At 38.4% G+C, this 24,527-nt stretch overlaps 5 protein-coding genes across 5 annotated transcripts; 2 read left to right on the top strand and 3 right to left on the bottom strand.

The window, feature by feature from the left end:
- Positions 1–9,716: 9,716 nt before the first annotated feature.
- On the bottom strand, positions 9,717–13,119 carry ATC70_012363 (uncharacterized protein; the record flags this gene model as incomplete). The annotated part of the gene is made up of 7 exons (XM_064831537.1): positions 9,717–9,979; positions 10,033–10,375; positions 10,426–10,820; positions 10,878–11,017; positions 11,082–11,256; positions 11,313–11,883; positions 11,962–13,119. The coding sequence occupies 7 exons, from the start codon at positions 13,117–13,119 to the stop codon at positions 9,717–9,719; spliced, it is 3,045 nt and encodes a 1,014-aa protein (XP_064677817.1).
- A 2,603-nt stretch (positions 13,120–15,722) lies between these two features.
- Positions 15,723–17,349, top strand: ATC70_012362 (uncharacterized protein; the record flags this gene model as incomplete). The annotated part of the gene is made up of 4 exons (XM_064831536.1): positions 15,723–15,983; positions 16,048–16,374; positions 16,434–16,776; positions 16,838–17,349. 4 exons carry the CDS (start codon positions 15,723–15,725, stop codon positions 17,347–17,349), a joined length of 1,443 nt encoding a protein of 480 aa, XP_064677816.1.
- Positions 17,350–17,786: 437 nt separating this feature from the next.
- On the bottom strand, positions 17,787–19,297 carry ATC70_012361 (uncharacterized protein; the record flags this gene model as incomplete). The annotated part of the gene is made up of 2 exons (XM_064831535.1): positions 17,787–19,055; positions 19,163–19,297. 2 exons carry the CDS (start codon positions 19,295–19,297, stop codon positions 17,787–17,789), a joined length of 1,404 nt encoding a protein of 467 aa, XP_064677815.1.
- Positions 19,298–19,582: 285 nt separating this feature from the next.
- ATC70_012360 (uncharacterized protein) lies at positions 19,583–22,133 on the bottom strand (the record flags this gene model as incomplete). The annotated part of the gene is made up of 9 exons (XM_064831534.1): positions 19,583–19,793; positions 19,846–19,978; positions 20,041–20,161; positions 20,319–20,669; positions 20,728–20,748; positions 20,812–21,520; positions 21,587–21,857; positions 21,909–22,043; positions 22,109–22,133. The coding sequence occupies 9 exons, from the start codon at positions 22,131–22,133 to the stop codon at positions 19,583–19,585; spliced, it is 1,977 nt and encodes a 658-aa protein (XP_064677814.1).
- A 795-nt stretch (positions 22,134–22,928) lies between these two features.
- ATC70_012359 (uncharacterized protein) lies at positions 22,929–23,520 on the top strand (the record flags this gene model as incomplete). The annotated part of the gene is made up of 3 exons (XM_064831533.1): positions 22,929–22,964; positions 23,028–23,124; positions 23,213–23,520. 3 exons carry the CDS (start codon positions 22,929–22,931, stop codon positions 23,518–23,520), a joined length of 441 nt encoding a protein of 146 aa, XP_064677813.1.
- Between the last annotated feature and the right edge of the window lie 1,007 nt (positions 23,521–24,527).

Raw genomic sequence — 24,527 nt, 5'->3', positions numbered from 1 at the left:
TGATAGCCTGACGAGCCAAACCGCGTATAACATGAAATTTCGTTTCATATCTAAGAAGATTCAATTTAGTAATACCCATCGTTTGTGCTGTATGATTGTTCACGTCTGTGTAACTGATGATCTTGTTTAGAATAACGAAATATAGACAGAGTAAATACAATTAGAACTGAATATATTTATTAAGTTATTCCAAGATTGAATGGGGATCAAAACTAGTGTAGATATCAAAGGTATTTATAGTTATTTGACAGTGCCGCAGCAATAGGACCTTGATCTTGAATGCGGGATAATTGTATAAGCCTTGAACCAGTAACGAGGATGTGCTGCATCAGAACTCATGAACCACCAGTCAAGGATAAACAACAAAGATGATCCAGGATAGAATGTTCTTCCTAATAGCTTTGACGGAAGAACATTTGTCGGAATTGAAACCCACTTCCAGGGACGAAAGGCCATAGGCTACCACTCTCTAGGAACCAGGATATAGATTAGCCATTTGATGGCACCACTCATGTTCCTTCGTGCTGCTTGAATAAAGACCTCTCACTTTTATTATGCATCTCAGCTCATTCTCAGATCCTTTTATGTAATATACAACGCCTAATACATTTGCCTCTCAGAGATGATCTATATCCTAAACAGTATATAAAGCTCGTAAACTACATTCTTGCTTCTAAATTAACAAATCTAAGCGACATTACACAATTTTCGTGTAGATCCACCATTTTTCCCAGTTCTATTGTTGTGCCAGAAGGGCTACAACTGTCTACAAAGATTAAGGTATTCTTGATGGGTAGATATTTCTGTGTCGTGCAACGACATGGACAAGCTATGATAATTAAAGTGCATTGCATCTCAACTATCTAAATGCTGAGATTCACCAGATGTGGTAAGCGTTGTACAAGACAAATTGCTACTTTGGCATTCAGAACTTGGTATAAATAGGATAACTCTTGTCTTCATCAATAAATCTTTAGTTTTTGTGTCTGATCTTATTCAAATAAGTCTTTTCTTGTTTTTGTAATATTAAACTTTTTTTATAAGCTACAAATTATAACCTTTTATTCTTCGTGCTTAACACATGGAAGAAGCTACTATCAACCCAGAAGAATCAAGCAACATTATACACATTAGACGATTGATGACTGATCGTACAATCTCCAGGCATAGTGGAAGAAACACTATTGATAATCGTTTGGTTGTTCCTCATAATCTTTATTTGGTCGCTAGATACAACGCACACATCAATATAGAGATTTGCAGCCAGGTCAACTCGGTCAAATAAATATACAAATATGTATACAATGGCCATGACAGAGCACAGGTATACATGGGTTCATCTGCTCAAGGTGATCACCAGAATGAGATCAAAAAGTTTCTTGATGCAAGAAATGTCTCGGCATCTGAAGCCTATTTGAGAATCATGTCTTTCCCTATGCATAAGGAATACCCCTCTACACAGCGTCTGGATATCCATTTGGAGGACATTAGAAGGGTGTGTAGTGAAACAGCCACCCAAACGCAACTTGATCGAAAACCGAAATTCATCAAATAGCACTCATTCAAATCCATGCTATTTGGATCTATTAATGAAAGCGCTCAAATGTACATCAACAACCATTTAAACATACTAAAGTGAAAATGCACGCTTATATCGCACATCGTGTGAATGAATCACTCCTGATCACAGTGTATTCAATCACACCCATGATGGTCGTAATAAGTGATGGTATCTTTATCCAAATAGAATCAAATCAATAACAAGCATATTTAAATATGACAACTATGCCCTGCTGCCATAGTTGCACAATATCCCAGATAAAGGATTCCATACTTCAATAACAAACATCACACTTTAAACCATCAAGGTTACATTGAATCATGCTATGACGGTAGCTCACCCAAGCCCATCAAGGTTACTCAAATCGACCCTTATGGCCACTGCTCTTGCATTGATTACCACTTTAAATCAAACGTCAACAACATTTGCTAGATATCGCAATAGCAGCACCTATTGCTCTCTAGCATCACTAATCCTACAAGCTAGTTGCAAATGTATAAATGCTCTTCTTTTTTTACTCAATTCCAGGATCTTCAATTCATTTTATACACAAATAAAATACAGTTGATTTCTATTGTATTTTATTATTGCTTTATTTTTTTTGTGAAATCTATTCAAACATGATTCACTGCAATAAATAGCCTAAGTAGTTGGCTATCAATGTTATGTCAAAATACAATTAATGTAAAACTGAATCTGCGAAAAAATTACACTTTTATTGTGAATGCATCCCAAGGATGCTTCTATATACTTTTTCATTATGCTAGGACTTACAGCATGATGATGAACTATAATACAAATAGGTTTACTATCTACCCAACAATTGATTTGTAAATCATGATTAGCATGATTTAACCAAAGGACCTAAAAATAGCCTAAAACCTTTAGTGTGAGATCTTGCTATAACATTTGATATAACAATCAGATGATATATTATGCGCTTTATTCACGTAATTAGTAAAAGAATGATAGCCTTATGAAAAGTGAAAAGTGGAATTTATTAAATTTTATAAAAAAGCTCAATATTTAGTTGGGCCATCTTTACTCTTGATAACCGCTTTAATTCGGCATGGCATTGTTGCGTACAAGTATGCATCTTAGGCTATAATGACTTTCTCCTTAAGCCACTTTTTACAGTGTAGCAACATAGATGATGTTTATCGTATCACATCACATCTATGTTTACAAGCTTAGTCAATTGTGTGTGCACGGATAACTCAGGAACTGCAATACATTAAACCTCCCCAATGTCAAGATGTCGAGATCCACCTACACTACATGAAACATATCAACTTAGGTGGTCTCTCAACAAGTTATACCAACAATCCATAAGGCCCCACCAGTGGCCTGCTATTTATATACCATCTCAACGTAGTAGTAGTCATTGACCAGGGATCTATCATATTTAAGAGGGTTAGATGCTCTGTAATAAAGAAGCTCTTTACTTTCGCTTTAGATACAGTTGACAACTGATTATTATCATCGACTTACTATTACAAATTCATCATATTCAGCTAAAAGTCTATATATCTAGATGTTTGATCATTACTGGCTACTAAACTAACAAATTCATAATAACAACGACAGGCTTATCATTACGCAATACCGTTATTACGGGGTAAAATGTGTTATTACTGTATTGAAATTGGGGTATCCCACTCAGTTCTATTGAAAAAAGCAAGTATATATGAAAACATACAACCATAGCCACTATATACCTCACCACATTGTCCTTTAACCCGTGTATCCACATCCTGTATCCAGTAAACCTATCTTACAAATGTGTTTCAGCATCTTGATGTTGGGAAAAAGCAGCAATGCTTGACATCTTTCATTAAATGTATGTTAGTTTATGTGTTTGAGAGATATATTTGATGCAAAGTTTACCTTATCATCTCGAGTGGAAGACATGACAACAATAAGCATAGAAGAATTGGAAGGGTGTAATCTATAGATGTAATAAAAAGATTAGCGAAAGCATGCAGTATCCAAAATTGAGATGAAATCACTAGATATATCTGATCAAACAACAACAATCCTTTTGAACAAATGAGTTATATCCACATTAAAGTCAAAGATGTATGTTGTTCAGAATCGGTATTATGGTTTAAAAGCGTATTTGTTGTAGAATTACCTTTAAATTAAAGTGAGGATCGATTCAGAGAGAGGAAGCAATTGTTTTAGCATCAAACCTACAAAATAGATGTTAAGCACAAAGAATAAAAGGTTATAATTTGTAGCTTATAAAAAAGTTTAATATTACAAAAACAAGAAAAGACTTATTTGAATAAGATCAGACACAAAAACTAAAGATTTATTGATGAAGACAAGAGTTATCCTATTTATACCAAGTTCTGAATGCCAAAGTAGCAATTTGTCTTGTACAACGCTTATCACATCTGGTGAACCTCAGCATTTAGATAGTTGAGATGCAATGCACTTTAATTATCATAGCTTGTCCATGTCGTTGCACGACACAGAAATATCTACCCATCAAGAATACCTTAATCTTTGTAGACAGTTGTAGCCCTTCTGGCACAACACTCTAGCATCAATATTTCAATATTCCATTTTGGACGGTCTCAACAACCTCGAAATCGAAACCACTTTTGTTAGGGTGTCTTTCTATCGCAGATAGTATCCCAACATCAAAGCCGCAAATGATACTACTGTAACTGTCTAACAGATTCATTGGGCTCATACAACCAATTCGCAAGGAGATTGTGAAATCAAATAAATCTATAGCCCTATGCATTTATGGCTGACGAAAAGGTATATTACTACTCCTTAAAGCATACAATGTTGCACTATAGTTTTCATCTGTTAGAAAGATTGTCTGGTGGTGGTGGGTTGTCCAGAATAATACAGTTATAGCAGCAACGCAAACACTGTGCTGAAGTAATATTTATTTTAAAGTTCTTCTTGCAGAAATATATTTAAAGGACATTCCTCACGTCGAACTATTATGCAATGGATGCTAGATTAAACGTTTTCACCTTAGCATACTCTTAAACAAAGAAGGCTTTAAATTGTATCTATATCGCTACCCTTTTATTAAAAATATAAACTCACTATAGATGACAGAACAATAGGAAATCAACTAGCTGTAACCCTTCGCTGCTTCAACCTCCTAGCCAATCAGATCGCTCGAAAACTCCGCTGACCTAAAAAAAAATTGCGAGGGTTTCCCCCTGTTTTGATGTGAGGCAAAATTTTAAGCTCCGCTATATAGCAATATAGCTGTTACTATCATCAAATTTCCCTCAGGTGCTAGAGCATGCCTTACTTACACCACCTAGCTTTAGATTCTGTCGTTGAGACTCTCAATCATCACTAAAGTAAGTAGTGATAACCAAGTGGAGGCAGCCTATCTGTGTCCTAGCCTCGGATAGAGTCTTGTTGAGCTTCAGCGATAGGCACATCCACACAACGTAAAAAAAGGTATGCTTCAAGGAAACATAATAATAATAAATGAAAGAAGAAAAGAACATACTACTATAGGAGTATAGTAGTAGGTAAGCAAAAATCAGATACTCTCACAAAGTGAGTACTTAAAGAAAAGTATAACAAATACAACATCCGAAACGTTCAAGACAGCTCGTTGTTGTTGCAACAAAAATGCATACATGAGCCACATGCATGGTAATAGTCGGATGTAAAGCAACACAACCAACAAAAGAAGAAAAACGCAACAAAACAAACATCATGGTAAAATGCTTTATCATGAAAAAGGAAGCAATAATAAAAACGTTCAAAGAAGTTTTATATCATTGCGACCAGAAGAAAAAAGATACTTACCACTTACTACAGCCACAGATAAACCAGAAGAGTATAGGCAATTACCGGAGACAGACCAAAGAACGAGTATGCACCAAATACAGTAGACCGGGAAAGACCAGATTAGCAGCAGCAACAGCAGCAGTAGTAGCAGCAAAACCAGTGCCATAGAGAAACTATAGAACGAACGCCATCAGCAGAGACCAGACAAAGACTAAAGAAGTTACTTACCACTTATCATCACCACAGATAGACCAGAGAATAAGCATACAACAATACAGTAGACCGGGAAAGACTAGATTATTAGCAGCAGCAACACCGGCACTATAGAAAAACCGAAGAATGAACAACACCAGAGACCAGACAAAAACCAAAGAAGCAGACAGCAGAGGTAGCAGAGAAGTAATGGCAGCAACATCCTCATCAAACAGTCAAAAAGAGTCATCAAAACCTAACAAAAACAATTCAATTAGTGCTAATTCTACGCCTTCCAATGCTCGTTATCGAATGGTACCTAGCATATTCCATTTGAAAGAAGCAGTATCAAGTTCTTCCAACAGTACAAGACAGAGCTATCGAAAGCTAGAGTGTTATTATCAATTAAACGGTTTCCAAAACGACCATGGTTTGATGCTAAACGCGTTTTGCAAAAAGGGAAAAAAAGGGGGTGTGGAAAAAATGAGGCAGCGCCCTATCCGACGTCACGGCCAGTAGATTTGGTCTCAGTCTTTTGCCGTGGCAGTCGTAACTGCGGCAATTTAATTTGAATTTGTGCAGTGGCTCTTTTCGTGTTCAAACTTGACCTGATCTGACATCTTTTAAACGTTTTTGCCAAATTTGACTATAAAAATGTCGTTGTTATACCCATCTTTCTAATACAGCTTTAAAGAACTAGAGAAGCCGCGTCGAATGGTGCTAATTACATTCAGCTTTTAGACAGAAAATAATGAGAAAATCGCAAAAATATGAAAACATGTTTTTTGCCAAAATGTCGAAATTTCACATACAAAAGTTTTATAGAAAGAGTTTTCAATGTTGCATTTCATCCTTACGATCAATTTGATCTAATATCTATCATAGGAAAAGTCTTCATTTTTGGGGCGAAAAACGCGATCGTTTGATTTTCAAGAATTTTCCCTTGCCAATACTCATGGAAAAACGATGATTTTCATGAATTTGCAATGACCCAAAGAATTGAGATAAAGCATCAGGAAGTAAAGCGTGGCTAAGAGAAAGCATGTGGTGCTACTCCAAGCGCTCAAAACGCTTTGTGGCATGAGTTATTCGTGCTTGAAAATGGCTAGATTTGAACAGAATTCGACCTAAAACGACGGCGTAGTGAGTTGCGTTGCCAGAAGAGTATAGTAAATTACATTTCTGTCTGATGACCTAGATACTCTGTACTGTACAAAGCGCAAGTCTTAAGTGATAGGTGCTTTTATTGTAATTCTAAGGCATAAATTTTTCGGTTTGAAATGCGTTATTACAGTAATTTGAAGATGATGTATCATTTCTAAACCGGATCTCCAAATGCATAGAAACAAGCAGTTCAAGCACCGATCACATCAGATCATAAACTTTGACCTGAAACAGGATTCAGTTACGATCCATATTATGGCATGTTCAGGATAATAGATTGGATCTATTATCCAATCACCCAAATCAACCCATCTAATACCTTATCTTCACATCAAACCCCTCAATTCGAATAGTATATAAACCCTGTTATTTCCAATGTAATAAACAATATTCTTTACCTGATTAATTTCATACTCTTTTTTATAAATAATTTATTCCTGATAAATCAGAAGACTTGAAGGTCAATGATATTTTACACACCTGAACCTAATCACTTTCTCGGATTGAACAAAACGCTCTTTAGGTCAGCAAGGCACTTTTGATGATCATCCACAACAGAGATGCCATATCTAGCCAGAAAACTAGTCTTAAAGTCTATCCACAATGTTAGAAACTCATGATTGATAAGGAAAAATGGCTTATAGTACTGGGCACGCTGAGCCGATGTCAGCACAATATGGGGAACAAGCAAGAAAATCATATATCAAAATTGGTTAAACAAGGATTCATGATACCTACAAATCCTGTGATAAAAGAGTCGACATCTGGCAACTGTATTGAAATCGGGTTTAAATAAATTTACAGAGCTACACTACCGAAAAGGCAAATAATTCAAAATCAATCGCTCAAACGCTAAATTTTGCTACAGTACTAGCGCATATAAGTTTTCTGTTGTGCGTCAACCAAAATTAGTCAATACACGCCATGGATTTATTCTATAGACTTGAGCACCATATGGACGCTTTTGTGCTATTGTTACTTAAGAAAGGCGTATTTTTGCCATGGTACACTTCAGATTTGGCAGCTAAAAAACCGATTTCTGAACGAAAGCATCGTAGTAGGTATCCAAACAAGGTCTCGTCTTGTAGAGCAAAATTTAGTTGATAGAAAAGAAGCCTGGTTGAATTGACATTCGTAATTGTACTAATAATAGTGTTGAAACACTGCTGGTTTCCTTTATACTGATTACTTGTAGCGACTGAAAACCCATTCATACGGTGGTGTTTAGCAGCCCCTCAATGTAGGCATATAATCGCTTTGAAATGAATATTTCCAACATCTACATGAGCCGCAAAAAAGCAATTCCCTCCTCCACTGTGCTAAAATGCGCTGCACAGCTGCTTCAAACCTTTGCCACACTACAGCGAAGCAAGATATCATTAAGCCGTTTTCAATTCATCATTTTGCAACGCGTCACCTATCAATACATTGTTTGTATTTAAGTGATCATATGTGGGAAGATGATAAAATTTGCGTTTAAAGTTGATTACAAACCACTATGAACAGCTTGCACCAGGAAAAAAGAAGCCAGTTTTCATCATGGTAGCAAGAAATTTCTTTGAAAAGCAGGTTTCCACTTAGTTGCCAAAATTTTTGTAGAATAGTTCTATCATGCAGTGATAACTGAATCTAGGCAGTATGAATATCATCGTTTATCTTAAAAAAAATCATCGGGAGCTGCTTCTGATGTCTCTTATCTAAAATAGAGTAAACGTAAATGTCATGGAGACAAATCTTTAAGCGCATAGCAGCATGAGAAAGCAGTGGATTTCTTACAGTAAGGAGGTGAAGAAGAAGGATCAACGTTGGATTACGCTATAGCGTTTTAATTACTAATACAGGTTCTTATCATCTGGGTCAGTGTATTTTACTAGGGATATATGTCAATATTATTAAACAAGATAACAATCCTAAATGATGAGTATATATGTTTTTGGATGAAATGTTTTTTTTTATTCATTTTAACGCATATTGGGATTAAGAGTTAATGGCTGTCAAATGAGAAGTATGGATAGGGTCAAAGTTTCTGAATCGAGTAAATTGTAGTACATATAATGTAAATCATCAAAGCATTAACAAGTAAAATCAACCAACGTGAAACAAACATTGTCTGATAACACGTTAGCTCAGAATGTTGCTCATTCCAGTATATGAAAGCTTTTGACACGCTATCTGCTAACTTGAAGTAGCAGAACAGGTCTTAAGAGTAGTTACGCGGCTCCATTTGCTATTCTTGACAGTCAATAGTCATGTTACCTTTATTCTTTGTTTAGCTGCACCCACGATGAATAATTTGATTTCACTACTCAGCGACATTATTCCTCTCAAGTGCAACACCACATGGAAGCACAAACGTGCCACTGCTAAGCAATGCAAGACACAGGTACTAACCTTGCATTAAGAAGTTTTCAGATCTTAGATTCAACGCAGATTTGCCACAATAAGCTTAAACAAACTACCACATCAACTCTAATAATATTTCTAATCTTACGTATACACGTACATTTCATAATAAACTATATTAAAGATATGCATTATAAAAATAGTTATAAACAGACTAGGCCATTATAATTGATTCGACGAGTATCACTCACGGCAAACATATTTTAAATGCTCAGCAATAGCAATGTGTGTAACAAAACATCAGTGACCACAACAATGTGAATCAATTTATATTTAAATTACATTTGATGCTTCTTATTGTGAGTTACCCAGGCCAAAGTAATAAAAGAAAAAGCATGCTTGCTTCCATTGTTTTTTTTTCCAAACGATTAATTCGGTGGTAACAACAAGCCATTCACATTATCTGAAGGATGGACAATAATGTAGTCAAAATTCCCCCTTTTAATGAATTTTCCCTTTATAAGTAATGATGCTATTGATGCAAGTTCCCGGTCCCTTCCATGAATAGAGAAGGGGAATATTGCGCGTTGTGAATGTGAGATGGAGGGAGGAAAGAATTGAAGGAGGAGGAGGAGGGGGGGGTATATGAGTTATTCATTATATAAATTAACAATTATTAGGGCTGCCAAACATGAACAATACCTTGTGCACCAGCTACGCCTGCAGCGATTGTCATCGTGTCTTCGTTTACAGCTAAACTAGTGACACAGTTTGCAGTTGGGTAGCTCTTCAATAATTCAGTTGTACCCTCAATGTTCCAAACCTTTACAGTAGAATCACCCCCACCTGTAACAATGATGCGACTGTCTGACATCCAGTGTAAACCGCCAATACCAATGCTTGAATCAGGGGCAATCAGTGATTGATCCACAAGCGTTTCTAAACAAAAGAGTTAGCAGCCAGCAAAACGAGACAGGTTCAACGTAACTTACGATCATGACTTAGCAGATGGAGACTTCTCTTGGCGTTTCTTACATCAAAGATGACAACTTCACTCTTTTCTTTTTCAGCGTTACCAGATGCGACATACCGTTCGCAAGGACTTATTGCGACGACGTTGACATCGGGGTGTCCCGAATAAAACTTGGAGACAATCTTGGGCTTTCTGCTGTCGTGAAGATGAATGAATCTGTCACCAGTCATATTGTCGAAGCGATTGTAGTTTCCAGATACAATGTATCTACCTGAGCTAGATACTGCAAGTGTAGAGACACAGCCATTCATAGAGTCGTACCTTGTATGGGGTTTTCCGCTACTGATGTCGTAGGTTTCTACCTAATATTAAGGTCAGCCAGCCACCATTGATAATACTTTCAATATCTTACATATCCAGGGCGATCCGCGTCTTTTGTATTGACTCCCAAGAACAGTACGCCATTTGTAGCATCGTGTCCGAATTCAATACAGTCCACATGGGGATCAGAGTAAAAACCAGAGCCCAAACCAGAGTCCAATTCACAGATAACACCAGAACCCGTTTTACCATTTTTGCTCAGTGTCCATACGGTTGCTGTGCCATCGTTAGAACAAGTGGCAAGCACGTTTTCATTTGTCGAATAGTTGACAGCCAACTGATTGATAGGCTTGCTGTGATAGCTGAGTGTTGAGACGTGTTTGCCGGTTTTTGCTCGCCAGATATTAGCACGACCATCATGCGACGATGAATAGATTAAGCTTTGGTCTTTTGACATTTTCACGTCAGTGACAGTTCTCCAGATTTCTATATGTTACGCGTGCTTAATAGCCTACATTCACGTCCATTACGCAGTGCACATACCTTGCCCAGTAGTTTCATGTAAAGTTTGATGCCCATTCAGTGATTTGCAATCATTTGTCTCGGAATCCCATAATCTCAGGTTACCTGGGACATTGTACTGAATGTTTTCATCACAGAGAGAACCCGCCGCAATTCGTACTCTAATAAAACGGACATACTTAGTCTCCAACTATCGTAGTGTTATGCGTTGTAAAAGTAATTTACCCTTTTGTGGGATCATTGAATATTGCCAGTGTGATAGCATCCCCACTGCCACCTTGGATTGTACTTTCCCTGCTCATATTTGCCCAATGTATGCTTCTCAAAGCATTACCGTTCAATGCACCAGTGCGAGTACGTTTTGATAATAACTGATATCGAGATCTTCCCTTCTTCTGAGCTAAAATACACCATGTCAATATGCTAGCATACTTCTTGCACACGTATAAATCATACCTTTGTGTTTTTTTACCATAATGACCTTGTCAAATAATTTGTATTGGCCGTCCTTTAGGTCAGAGTAGAAGCATTTACAATCCAAAGGTGTTCTGCCAGGAAGTAGAGTGGACACATACTGCCAAAATGCTTCCACATCCCTCGCAATCCTTGATCCTTTAAATTTGTATATACAATGTTCGATGATGGAGATTTCTTGCGTTGTGAATGGATAATGTAGAATATCGGCAGTATCTAACTGAGCCCAATCCTCCCATGTTGAATTATACCAGACACGGCTTGGAACGTACGGTGTATTGGGTTCTTGAGGGTGTAGTGTTGGTTGTACCTGTAAATCCATGCTTGATTTTTGTCTATAGTATACAACTGGCGATGAGTTTTCTGTATGTCGTCTGCTTCTGCGGGAGAAACGGTCATTTGTGCCCATCGAGCTGGTTACTGAAGGCGGCTCAGACACAGATTGAATGTACATCTCCATCATGCGAAGCAACTCCAACTTTTCCACATTGGCAGGTATAAAGGTATTTACAGTTGTAGATGGCATGGGTTCATCTACAGTTAATTGTGTCATCTAAAAGATGAATTGAAAGAAAAAACACAGGTTAGTTCAACAAACATAGTCTTCAAAAGGTTGTGATATACAACTTACTGTTTCGGTAATATTGAGCGCATTGTGAAGTTCCTCTTCCTTAACACTGTCTTCGTGAACAGAAATCCTTGAGAGCTGTTCAAAAGCAACATCAGATAATTCTGATAGAACAGAAAACGAATCATCCAGTTGTTCTTCAATCTGAGCGTCGCTTTGATCATTGATAACATTGTTATTTTGGGCATCGTTTAGATCCATAATTTGATCAGTGCTTAGTGCACTATTCTGATTATCAGCTGGATTGTCAACGGCCATCGCCTCACCACTCGTTTCCTCAGTGTTGGGATCCTCATTTACTGCGTAAGTGAACTCTCCAATCAATCCGCTGTTCAAACCGCCTTGTAGTCCAATTTTCAGTTCTTCAGTTGACCCAGTAACCATATCTTTGGTTGATCCAGTAATTATTTCCTTGTCTGGCTTACCGTTCACTTTGCTGCTCAGCTCTTGATTCAACTCTTGATCCAATTCGTTATTTACTTGTTGGTTTGACTCATTATTCGCTGCTTGATTCCAATTATCATTCAAGTCTTGGTTCGCATCGCTGTCCATTTCTTGATTCACTTCATGGATCACCTCTGGATTCATACCATCGTTCAGCACTTGGTTCAATTGATTATTTATTTCTTGGATCAATTGGCCATTCAACTCATCTTTCTTGTCCTCCTCTGAATAGCCAAAAAATTTCGTGAGGTTCTGTTGGAATGTTTCATCATCCATAGGTGGCTCGTTGTCACCGTAATCCTCATATTGAGCCATTGGTGATGAAGCAATGCTACTGACGATTGATTGCGTATGGTTGTTATCAAAAGATCCTTTTTTCAGGTTCGAGAATGGCTCTGGTGGGTCAATGATTTCTGCCATATCATCGTCTGAATCGTCAAGGGAGATTGGCGCATTTTGGCTGCCTTCTATCTTGCGTTGTTTGTTGGGTCGTGAGGAAGCTGATAAACTCACAGTTTGCGGCTCCTCGTCCATGGGTTGCCCTGCTGATTGCACTGGCTCCTCGTCATCCGAATTTTCTTCATCACTGCTCAGTATAATCACATTCTTGGCCTTCTCCTTGATAACATATCTGATGTATGATGGAACATTCGCACTGGTGTTGTTTGGTACAAATGTCTGGGCTGGTGTTTCTATACGTGTTTGATTGATAATCATTCTAGTTTCTCCGTGCTTGGAAAGTATTCTGGTAGGAATAAAGAGTCGACAACAATTTCTTTATGACTACTAGAAGCTGGATTCTTTAAACAAGAGAGAGAATATATATATATATATATATATATATATATATAAAAAAAAAAAAAAAAAAAAAAAAAACTTTTCAGATATGTAGAAAACAACAAGAAAAGAGCAAAACAAATTGGTTGCGACTCAAAGCATGCTGCCGGCGTTCTTGATTGGCAGCCAGACATTGTTTCTGGTTGGTCAGAAAGCTGTAAATCAGGTGAAGAGATGGAAGAGCAACGTTTATTGTTTGATTTATAAGAATGAATAGTAAAGGAAGAAACAATCAAATATATATATATACAACTATAGTAAAATAGACGCCATGTGTAGAATAGCTTTTATCTGGTCAGGGCATTGAATAACTTCATAAAATGTAATAATAGTAATAAAAATGATTTACCAAATGCAATCAATCATAGAAAGTATGTAAAATTAAGCATGTAAATAAGGGAGAGTATAACTTGTGGATGCAATTATGCCAGCAGAATAGGTTCGCCATAGTGTGGTTCAAGAGAAAAAAGGAGAGCGAAAGAGCCAAAGTGATGGAGAGGCCATAGATGATGATGTCGACTGTATTGATTTACATTAAAAGGAGGGCAAATGGAGACCAGAAATGAATGACGTTTTGCGAAAGAATTGTTGTATATCTAGAATTTTTTTGAGTTTATGCGTACATTGGACAATCTGAAGATGCATGTTTGGTTGAACCACAAAAGTAGCAGATCTTATTAGTCTTTGAGTGGCGTGTCTTGAAATCCATGGATCTCAAATGTTGACGATTTCTCGGTACCATTGAGTTAGATTCATTGTTGGCTTGTAGATGTTTTTGCTGAAGAATCATTTTATTGTGTTGAATATAGTGTATATACAAATTTACATGTAATAATCAATTGTGTTGATTATAATCAAAGGCTAATATTTGCAATGTTTAAATTGACGATAAATTGAGCTGTGAGAGAAGAAAGAGAAAAGAGAAGAAAGAAGAGAAAAAGAAGGCCAATGTCCAAGAAATGAGAGGACCCTTTTTATGTGCGAAAATATATATAATGAATCTAGCTGGTGTAACAGAACCATGGCGATGCAAACGATGGGTCGAGATCGGCAAATGGCTTTATACAATATATAATAATGAGGGCACACGTGGGACATGTCAGAACTACACGGCTTGTTGAATAATAAAGTTACACCTGGTGACGGGAACTGTGCAATTTCTTGTTTTGCTTTAATCCACTGAAATTGCTGGATTCGCTTGACGCCTAAACTAAACTTAGGAGCCAGTATAAGACAAAAACTTCAGAAAAGGAGAAAATAATGCACACGGCAAGATGATTGTTGTTTCTCTTCCATCTTAGAGTTCGAGACAGTTTCTCAAATCAAACATTACATGGCTTCATACATGTGTGATCTAGAGCAGTAATGAGCTGATATCCAGATATTGTTGTTGCTAGGCAACGAGCGAAAGCAATCAAATGTTGATAGGGGGGTTAGCAAAAGCAAATGGCTTTCCCATATCTACATACACCTCCTGACCATGACTCCCCTCTAACATCGTCATCATTAACGACATTATCAATACAACTGCCTCCAATTACACTTTCCCTCTATGAAATTCTGTTTTTTTTTATCCCTTGGTTATTCAAACCCTTTATCGAGATCATCTCCCTACATGTACATTTGAATGCTGAGTATTGCCTGACTGCTCGCACATTACTTCGTCTGTTAATGAATGAATAATTAAATAGAGATTACAGTAATACACAAAGAAATATACACATGAAAAAGGCTAACCAAAAACAAGCTTATTTTGTGAGACCCACTCTCGTCACAGAGTCATCACCCTTCTAAGTTGTGAAAAACCTATAGAAAAAAGCGCGTGTTTGAAAGATAAAAATAAGCTTGCACGAAACTTGTTGAGCTAAAAAGCACATTAGGGAAAACAAATAAGCAATTTCAGAAAATAAATACGGCCAAAATGCTTATTTGCGTGAGTTTGTCTCCACTAATGTGGTGAGACAACATCAGCAATCACTGTTGTAATATAATGGGATATTCTGCCCAAATATCGATCGCCTAGATTGAGTTCTCGGCCAAGCTAATCTATACTATCTGAGCAGGATGATTAAGCCACATACAAATGTTCATATCTATCAATATGCGCATGAGATCATTTCGCAATACCCGAATATGGTGATTTGTGATTTGTGTATATTTTAATGCCTTTGTTGAATGATTACTTATTGTGGCGCTTCTGGTAAAATACAAATGTGATACTCAGAAAGACCATAATGGTACATTATCATCACTGACATCAGACATCATTGATCACTGATGACTCTATTCCCTTTCAATTTTCATTTTACCAGATATTTGGTATCAAAAGCGAACAGTGCATCGTTGTGACAATCATAAAAATGGAATTTTAAATTTTTTCTTTCCATTGATATCCTTTTCATCTCTCGTCTCTTCCATTACAAGTATTCATCATCTTCACATATATACAAGTTATACATTAGTTATATATATGTACCCTTTAAATGAATAACGCTAGTCGAAACCGTAATCATCCTGATCATCAGCTTGAACAGCAAATACTAAAAACCGATTTATGTCATTCTGTAATCAACGATATACAGGAACTTGTGGTCCATTACGCTGCAGATTTTGACTTGGATTTCTTACCGACTAGCAGTGATTATAGCAGACCCAATGTTCCATTACTAGACGCAATATCAGAATTATTCAACAAAATTAGACTATTATTCAAAAAGAGCAACATTGATTTTGATAATCACTGGGTACGTTATCAGATGATACATCTTGAACGTTGTCATGGCAACTAAAAAACACCCTTTTTTTTAGAATTGGATCGTACCATGGAGACAGGCAATTTGTTTTGAAAGTTTGTCTGAGCTTGCTAATGATGATGTTAAAACGTTGATCACATCATTTCATCCAAAAAGTCATAACGCTCTGGTCGCTATATTTGATCATGGTTTAGAGGGATATATGCGCTGGTATCCATGGCGTTGGTTTTCGGATCTTGTCTTTTTGGGAGCAGGTGGATTTTCTGCGGTCTACGGTGCTGATGTGACACTACCTTACGATGCTCCAGAGAAGGGTAAACGATTTGGAACACAACGCAGAGCTGTTGCTCTGAAAATTGTAGATGACAAGATATTGAACGAAGTAAGTTAAACGTTTCGCAATGTTGATTTGACAATGGTGATTGAATGGCTGCGCAATAGATTACTGTACAATCAAAGGCGTTTGTTGCTCTTTTGTTTCATGGAATGACTGTATGTGAAAGCACTGGTGATCTGATGATGATTTTGACATTGGCTGAAGAGGGCAATTTGAATCGACAGATTCAGAAAGCTCACAAGACGAGCTTTGCAAAAATTGCGGATATTGTTACGCGACTTGCGTTCAACCTTGCGAGTCTTCATGACGATATTGGCATGTGTCATCGCAATATTCATTCAGAAAACATTTTGTGTGTTGATGAGGATTACTTTTTGGTGGATTTCAGATTCTCTACATCAGCAAATGAAGCGTCCGATGTAACAAAACAATCGCAAGTTCACTACGGTAAGTTCTGCTTAATTTGGAGAGCAGAATCGCGAGATTAATCAGCATAAACTACTTGTAGGTCGTGTGCCATACATTGCGCCAGAAGTGAAGAATGGCTTATATACTGAAAAATCAGACGTCTACAGCCTTGGTATTATAATGTGGCAATTAGTATCAGGTGTCATATTTCCATCGCCAGAAATCATTGCAAACAACCCAGATCTATACAGAATTGAATGGGTGCCAGGTGTATCTAGGTGGTATCAAGAGGTCACCATGGCTTGTTTAGAACCGTTTCCAGAGAATAGACCTACAGCAGAAGAGATTGGATTAATCATGCGAAAAATTGCATCAACAACAAGTAAAACAGCAATTGCTGATGAAGGTTGGAGGGCTTATGTGAATAGTAGACGTCAAAAATGTAGTGTACACATGCAACATTTTGTGTCGGAAGGTCCTTCCACTGCCTCTCGTGTATATACCCTTAGTGAATTCTCACAAACTAGCGACCTTTTACTCAAAAATGTGCCGTTTCATTATCGTTTGTTTGATGCTGACAGCATTGCGTTTAGTATCGAGTCAAATAAATAGTACACATTTGTTTAATTCCAATATCTGGTAATACAAATGGTTTCAATGATTGCAGTGTCCAATGTTGTGTATCTTCCATGGACATTGCTAAGATGTTTTTTTTTTGCAATATACCCTTGTACACATTAGATTGCTATTGACATGCAAACAGCTAAAAGCCATCATGATGTGGATCCGTTCTTAAACACATACACTATCACTGAGGGATTGTTCATTGGAGCAATCGGCGCTGTACCAATTTACATTCATGCGCTAAACAGATGAAGAGTTTACAGAGGAAATACATTGATTTTTTTATTGTACAAAAACGTGTTGAACTTTTTACAGAGATATGGAAAGGTGAAAGAGGGAATTATAAAATGTTGGTGTAAGTGTTGAACGTGCTTGATTAAACATATACAAGCAACCATCATAGAATGAAGTAAAAGGATAATGATTTAGATGGTAACAGTGGCATTGATCTTGGAAGCATCAAAACCGGGCATGGGGAAGCTGCGGGCGAACTCGATGACCTCCTTCTTCAATTGAGCAATTTCCTCATTACCTTCAAGAGCAGCAACAAAGTCCTTCATCAACTTTGAGCCAGACTTTTCTTGAACGTCCAAAGCAATTTGAACAGTTCTATGGAGGAATTCAGCAACCTTAACAAAGTCATCTTCCTTCAATGAGCGAGAGGTCAAGGCAGAGGCACCAAGACGAACACCACCGGGAGTGACAGCAGACTTATCACCAGCAATGGAGTTCTTGTTGATAGTAATGTGAACCATATCACAGATACGTTCAACCTTGGAACCAGTCAACTTTTGAGGCTTCAAATCCCAGAGAACCAAATGGTTGACAGTGGTACCAGTTGCCAACTTGTAACCGTAACCAGTAAGGGCTTCAGCGAGCTTCAAGGCGTTAGCACGAACTTGCTTGGCATATTGCTTGAATTCAGGAGAAGCAGCTTGCTTCAAGGCGACAGCAACAGCAGCAATAGTGTTGTTGTGGGGACCACCTTGACAAGAGGGGAAGACAGCTTGGTTGACACGAGCTTCGAGCTTGTCACCCTTGTCACGACGGAAGAAGATCAAACCAGCACGAGGACCACGGAGAGTTTTGTGGGTGGTGGTGGTAACGATATCACAGAAGTCGAAAGGAGACAAGGCTTCCTTACCGGCAATCAAACCAGAGATGTGAGCCATATCACACATGAGGTAAGCACCGTGTTGATCAGCAACCTTACGCATGGTATCGTATTCCCATTCAGCAGGGTAAGCAGAAGCACCACAGATCAACAATTGGGGACGGAAGAGAGCAGCATTCTCCTCGAGACGCTTGTAGTCAATCAAGCCAGTGGCGGGATCAACTTGATAGGGCATGGAAGCAAAGTAGATGGAAGAAGCAGAGATCTTCTTCTTGGCGGTTTGATAACCGTGAGTCAAATGACCACCAGAGGGAAGATCAAGACCCATGAGACGATCTTGAGGTTGGATCAAGGCGGTCAAGGCGGCAAAGTTGGCAGTGGAGCCAGAGTAGGGTTGAACATTGACACCCCATTGCTCAGGGTTCAAACCGAAAGCAGCTAAAGCACGCTTTTGACAGAGAAGTTCAAGCTCATCAATGAACTCATTACCACCATAGTAACGAGCACCGGGAAGACCTTCAGAGTATTTGTTGGTCAAAGCAGTACCGTTAGCTTCAATGACAGCTTGAGAAGTGAAGTTCTAAAAGGACAATCATGTCAATACAAGTTCAATTTCACCACGCGGCAGGGATCTTTCAATTAACTGCCATTTGCAATCCATGTCCAATCCACCAACGTAGAACTTACCTCAGAAGCAATAAGTTCCAAACCAGACCATTGTCTGAGCTTCTCGTTCTCAACGATATCGTAGATTTCCTTATCCTCTTGTTCAAGAGTAGTGTTAAGACAGGTGTTCCAAGGATCGGTAGGTCTGACGGACATTGTTGAGATAGTTGTTTCAAAGAAAAGGAGAATTGAAGTTGAAGAGAAAAAGAAAAAACAGAAGGATCCACGTTTGCTTTAAAATAGACATTTTTCAAGTGGCTTGCTTATTGATTTCATCGGGATCTCAAGTTGAAGCAAAGATGAAGATGAAAAGATGGATGATAACCCAATCAATTTTGAACAAAAAGACTTCAACATTTATCAAATAGAATGGAGATGGAGAGATTTTAATATGGCAAGACGAGTCATCGCACCAACTCAGCATGTTTTATTTGTTTAACATCAAACGACTGTGGTGCCTCGCTTTAAAATGTCAAGCTCGATACACTCGATAGCCTCAGATACCTTCTTGAACAAGTGATTTTCGCCAACGAGGTACAATAAACCTGATTTCTTAAACATGCCAAGAGGCTGCTCTCTTAATCTGACAAAGTAGACCTGCACTGATCTGCTTTTATAAGCTTCCACGACTTCGTAAAGAATCTGAATAGCACTATATCATATGTCAGATCACCATGGCAACTGTTTTTCTGATCTGAATTTACCTGGCGTCAATCGTAGGCATGGCTCCTACATCAAATATGGTATACAGAGACTCATCTCGACGGGGGCTCTCGGAAGGATGGATAGACATATCACCAAACATTTCCAAACGTCTTAATCTGTCTTTCAACTGACCTACAAAACAAGATTGATTTTAGCATGAATGAAGATATGACTCTTCTAGGAGATCTACCAACCTGTATTGGCGAAGAACAGAGCTTCCTCGATACGAACAATCAAAACGTCTTGTAAATGCTCAATTTCCGAGGGGTCATCTTGTACAGGCTTGAATTTGTTGACAGACCCTTTCACTCTACCCTATAATAGCGTTGAATTCATCAAAATTTTCAAGATGTGTGTCAGAGTGTTAGTCATAGCGTCTAGAGTCACACACATTTTGGAATTCCACCATCCCCTCCCTTCTTCCCCACACGCCACCAATCACTTTACAATGATAATGTCAATTGGTCCTTACCATAATTGAAATCCGAGGATAACTAGTTTCACGAATAGTAACAAGAAGGGACAAGGTCACTGCTAAAAGAGTGCCAAATTCAAGCGAAATGATGATGGTAGCGAAGAATGTAATGAGAAGCAAGCCCAAGTCTCTCCAGGCGCCAATCTTGAAGATGAAATGTAGATCCTCAGGGAGCTCTGAAAGGAGGGAGAGCACAGCGACGAAAATGATGGATGAGAGCACGGCTTTGGGCAGATAATGAAAGTAAGGCAAGAGGAATAAGATAGCCAAAAGCGCAATGACGCCAGTGACGAGGCAAGCCATTTGAGTGCGAGCACCAGCCTTGTCATTGATCTTGCTTCGAGATACCTAGCATTTTTTCAATATTTATATAGCCATCGCGCAGATGAGTCGATATGATGCTTACCGATCCAAAAGCTGGAATCCCCTGAAATAAACCACTGCATATATTTGCTACTCCTAATGCCACCAATTCTCTATTGGCACTTACCGAGTAATTATGACGACTAGAGTAGATTTTGGCAATGACAATCGACTCGACGAAACCAATAACGGAAATCATAGCTGAGGTCACTAGGAGGTCCTTCATGTGCTTACTTGGAGGGAAAGAGGGGATTGATGGAAGAGGGATACCAGCACTTTCAATCTTGCCTAATATAGCCAATCCTTTACGCTCCCAACCAAAATGATGTGTTAACAGGATAGACCCCACTACGACCAGCAAGACATCTGGAAACAGTTGAAACCACTTTTTGGATTGGCCGTACTTTGATTTGATAATACGCATCGTCAACAGGATACCAACAGAGATGATGGATACAGCAGAGGAAAGACCATGTGCATATTTGATATTCGTAAATAGAAAATATAAGCGTTCGATCGTGGTCGAAGCTTCTGAAATGCCCCATGCTCTACTACGTTCAACCAAACCTAGCAATGTAATACCTTGTTGCACCATGACCACCAGCGCTACACCACTGATGAAACCACGCAAGAGTGCTCTACTCATGAGACTATCCAGAAATCCAAGTCGGAAGATGCCGAGCAGCAATGTAAATATTCCAACAAAGAATGTCATGAGGCAGGCCCAAGCTAAAGGATCAATTTCGTAGTCATCAGAGTGTTTTAGATGTTCTTGTTGTGCGATGGATGACCCGATTAGCAAGGCCAATGTTGCTTCAGGCCCAACTGACATTTGTCTACATGGATATGCATCATGTATATAAATAACTCGGGCACCTCGTAGTGTGGTCATGAATGTTTACCTTGACATCCCAAAGAAGGCATATGAAATGGCCGGAAAAGCAATACCATACAGACCATGGATCGCGTCCAGCTTGCACAGTGCAGTTGCATAAGACAAGCCCTGAGGAATCAATAAACAGGCAAGCGTAATTCCTGCTAAGCAATCACCCAAAAACAGCTGTCTGTTGTATAATGGCAGCCATTGCAAGATGGGAAGATAGTATTTTGAACGGATTTTCAAGGTGCTCCAAGCTCCTTTGGGAGTCTCTTGACTGAGTCTAGCAGAAGGTACTATAACCATGTAAATGTCGCTATTCTACATCATCAAGCCAGAAAACTTACGAGGCGATGCAGTGAGGTAACGAGGAACAGCATCTTCTGCGGTCAATAACGCTTGAGTCTCTGCAGTGGAGGCATTTGGAGGAAGATGGTGAATTTCGTCGTCGTCAGTGTCTTCTAAATGAAAGGAACGGGTACCTAATGTCCCACATTTGGGTAAAAATCAGGAGTATATAACAGAGTCTTGAGCTGAAAATACTTACTAGGGGTGTCATTCGGTTGAAACATGCTGAAGTCTAGAATGTCCTAATGATAATGATAGAAGGAAAAAGAGCTTTTTTCATGATTTGCATCTTTTTATATGGAAGCAAAAAAAAAAAAAAAAAAAAAAAAAAAAATAGAGAGAGAGAGAGAAAATAAAACTATCATGCAGAAATTATTAAAAAATCAAATCGGATTCTTCTTTTGATGCTTGCATACACATCCTGTGGCCGTTTACATACCTGCTGCTGCTTCAATCGAAACTATTTCTTGGAGAGGTCTATGGCTCTTGCTGTTTTGTTTGTAAAAAGAGTGAGGAGGGCTGCCTTCATACATATTTCAAGGGGTTGATATGGTTTGTATTCAGGTAAAGAAGCTCTCCTAATCTAAAAGTGGATACGTTTTATTGAGTGGTTTCTAACCATACAACCTTCTTCTCGCAATGATTGTCTACTGCTCACATCAAATGATGGTATTCTCCGGCTCAAAGAATGGCCTGAAAGAAAATCTGATTTCAGGTACCTAATTTGACATTTTATGCACAGGTGGGATTCTTTTCTATGAAGCTCAGCAAAGGCTCCCCGAAACAATGCGTAAAAAGAAAGTGCCAGAAGACTGATTTTGATATTTGATGATTGGACCGGTTGAGCATCCCGTAATTACGAAGGCTTGCGTAATGCATTTTGAAACGAAACTTTCCTTTTATAGCCTTCCATCTGCGCGGTGCTTTTATGTTGGATGGTATAAATACAACCAGAATTTCGCATTACCCCAGTTTTCATCTCGTCCTGTTCGAAAAAATACAACTATAACAACTACAAAATGACTGCTCTCATTATCCCCTCTGAATACGGTTATGTAAGTTGCTACATTTTCGCTTAATTGATGTGGGCAGTATCCTAATTCAGTTGCATTGAATAGGTTCTTGGTGTCGCTGTCGCCAGTGCCCTCTACGTTTTCTCTTTAGCTCCCAAGGTTGGTGCCGCTCGTAGAGCTGCCAAGGTTCCTTATCCCTATGGTAAGTTGTTACTTCCTCTCTTCCACTTATGTGTGGAGCGAGACAATGCGTGTTTGTGTGGACACAATTGACTAATCTGTCAATTTAGCTTACGCTGAAAAGAGTGAAGCTGAGAAGGATCCCAAGAAGAATATTTTCAATTGTACTCAACGTGCTCACCAAAACACTCTTGAGATCCTCCCTGTCTACAACACACTGTTGTTGGTTGGTGGTCTTAAATATCCTGAAATCTCTGCCGCTGCTGGTGTCGTCTTCCTTTTGGGCCGTATCGTCTTTACCAGTGGTTATGTTACTGGTGACCCTGCCAAACGTACTCGTGGTGCTTTTGGTTTCCTTGGACTCATTGCTCTTCTTGGTACATCTGCTGCCACCGTCTACAGCCTTATCAAGAACTAAATGACATTTTTTTCTATTAATCTCGTCTCTTTTTCTTTGCTTACTATTGTAATATATATCTCATAACCTTTTTTCAGCTTAAAATTTCATCATTTATGTAAAATTTTCCCGCCCATTGTGCGAATCTTTGGCTTGAAGTTACAAATAAATCTTTTTGTTGCAAATCATTCCATTTTTGTATTCTCTTTCGACAGACTTATTTATAGCTAACAGAGCCTGATACATCACTATCAAGAATGTCGCATTGACAATTCAATTGTCCACGTAAATATAAAGTTTGCATAATTTTGTTTCAATTGAATGTCAAGGCATATCGCAAACATCATCATCTCATCATACCACAGCCACGTGAAAACCCTCCATGATCGATTTCTAATTGTGGATCCGACTCTTTGGCAACAATCCACGTCTGCAGCAATGGAAACACTTTACATACAGGCAGCTTACATACTTACATTGTCTCTTATTACTCAAATGTAGGCAAACCACAGCTTATTTTGAGAGCATTTGAGCCGTGTTTTCTCGTGTTCAAAACCGTTTTAGACTGCCATAATAGCGCCAAACAATTGCTTTCATCTAGCATTTGCTTGCTAGCACTTTTGCTCAACTTTTTGGGGACAAAAAAATCATTGCCAAAAATTGACCAAAAAGCACGAGGGGTAACCTCATGGTTTTCATCAAAAATCAAACAATCGCGTTTTTGGCTGCAAAAATGAAGACTTCTACTAAGGTATATATTAGATCAAAAGGTTTCTACAGACTCAAAGCAACCCCTGAAACTTTGTTTCTGAGGTCTTTATATGTGAAATCTCGACATTTTCGCCGAAAACCCATTTGAAATTTAGGTAAATTACTCGATAAGCTTGTTCAAAACCTTTTGTATAGTTAGCACCCTTGGATGCGTCTTGAAAAGTACCTTTAGAAAGCTTAAGGGACTATGGGATGAGCAGCACGATTTACATAGTCGAATCCTTCAAAAAGAAAGAATCAAGTCGAAAAAAAATCAA

This window comes from Mucor velutinosus, assembly GCF_035048745.1.
Source record: "Mucor velutinosus strain NIH1002 chromosome Unknown tig00001569, whole genome shotgun sequence".
NCBI lineage: Eukaryota > Fungi > Mucoromycota > Mucoromycetes > Mucorales > Mucoraceae > Mucor > Mucor velutinosus.
This window is presented reverse-complemented; position numbering and strand designations above follow the sequence as displayed.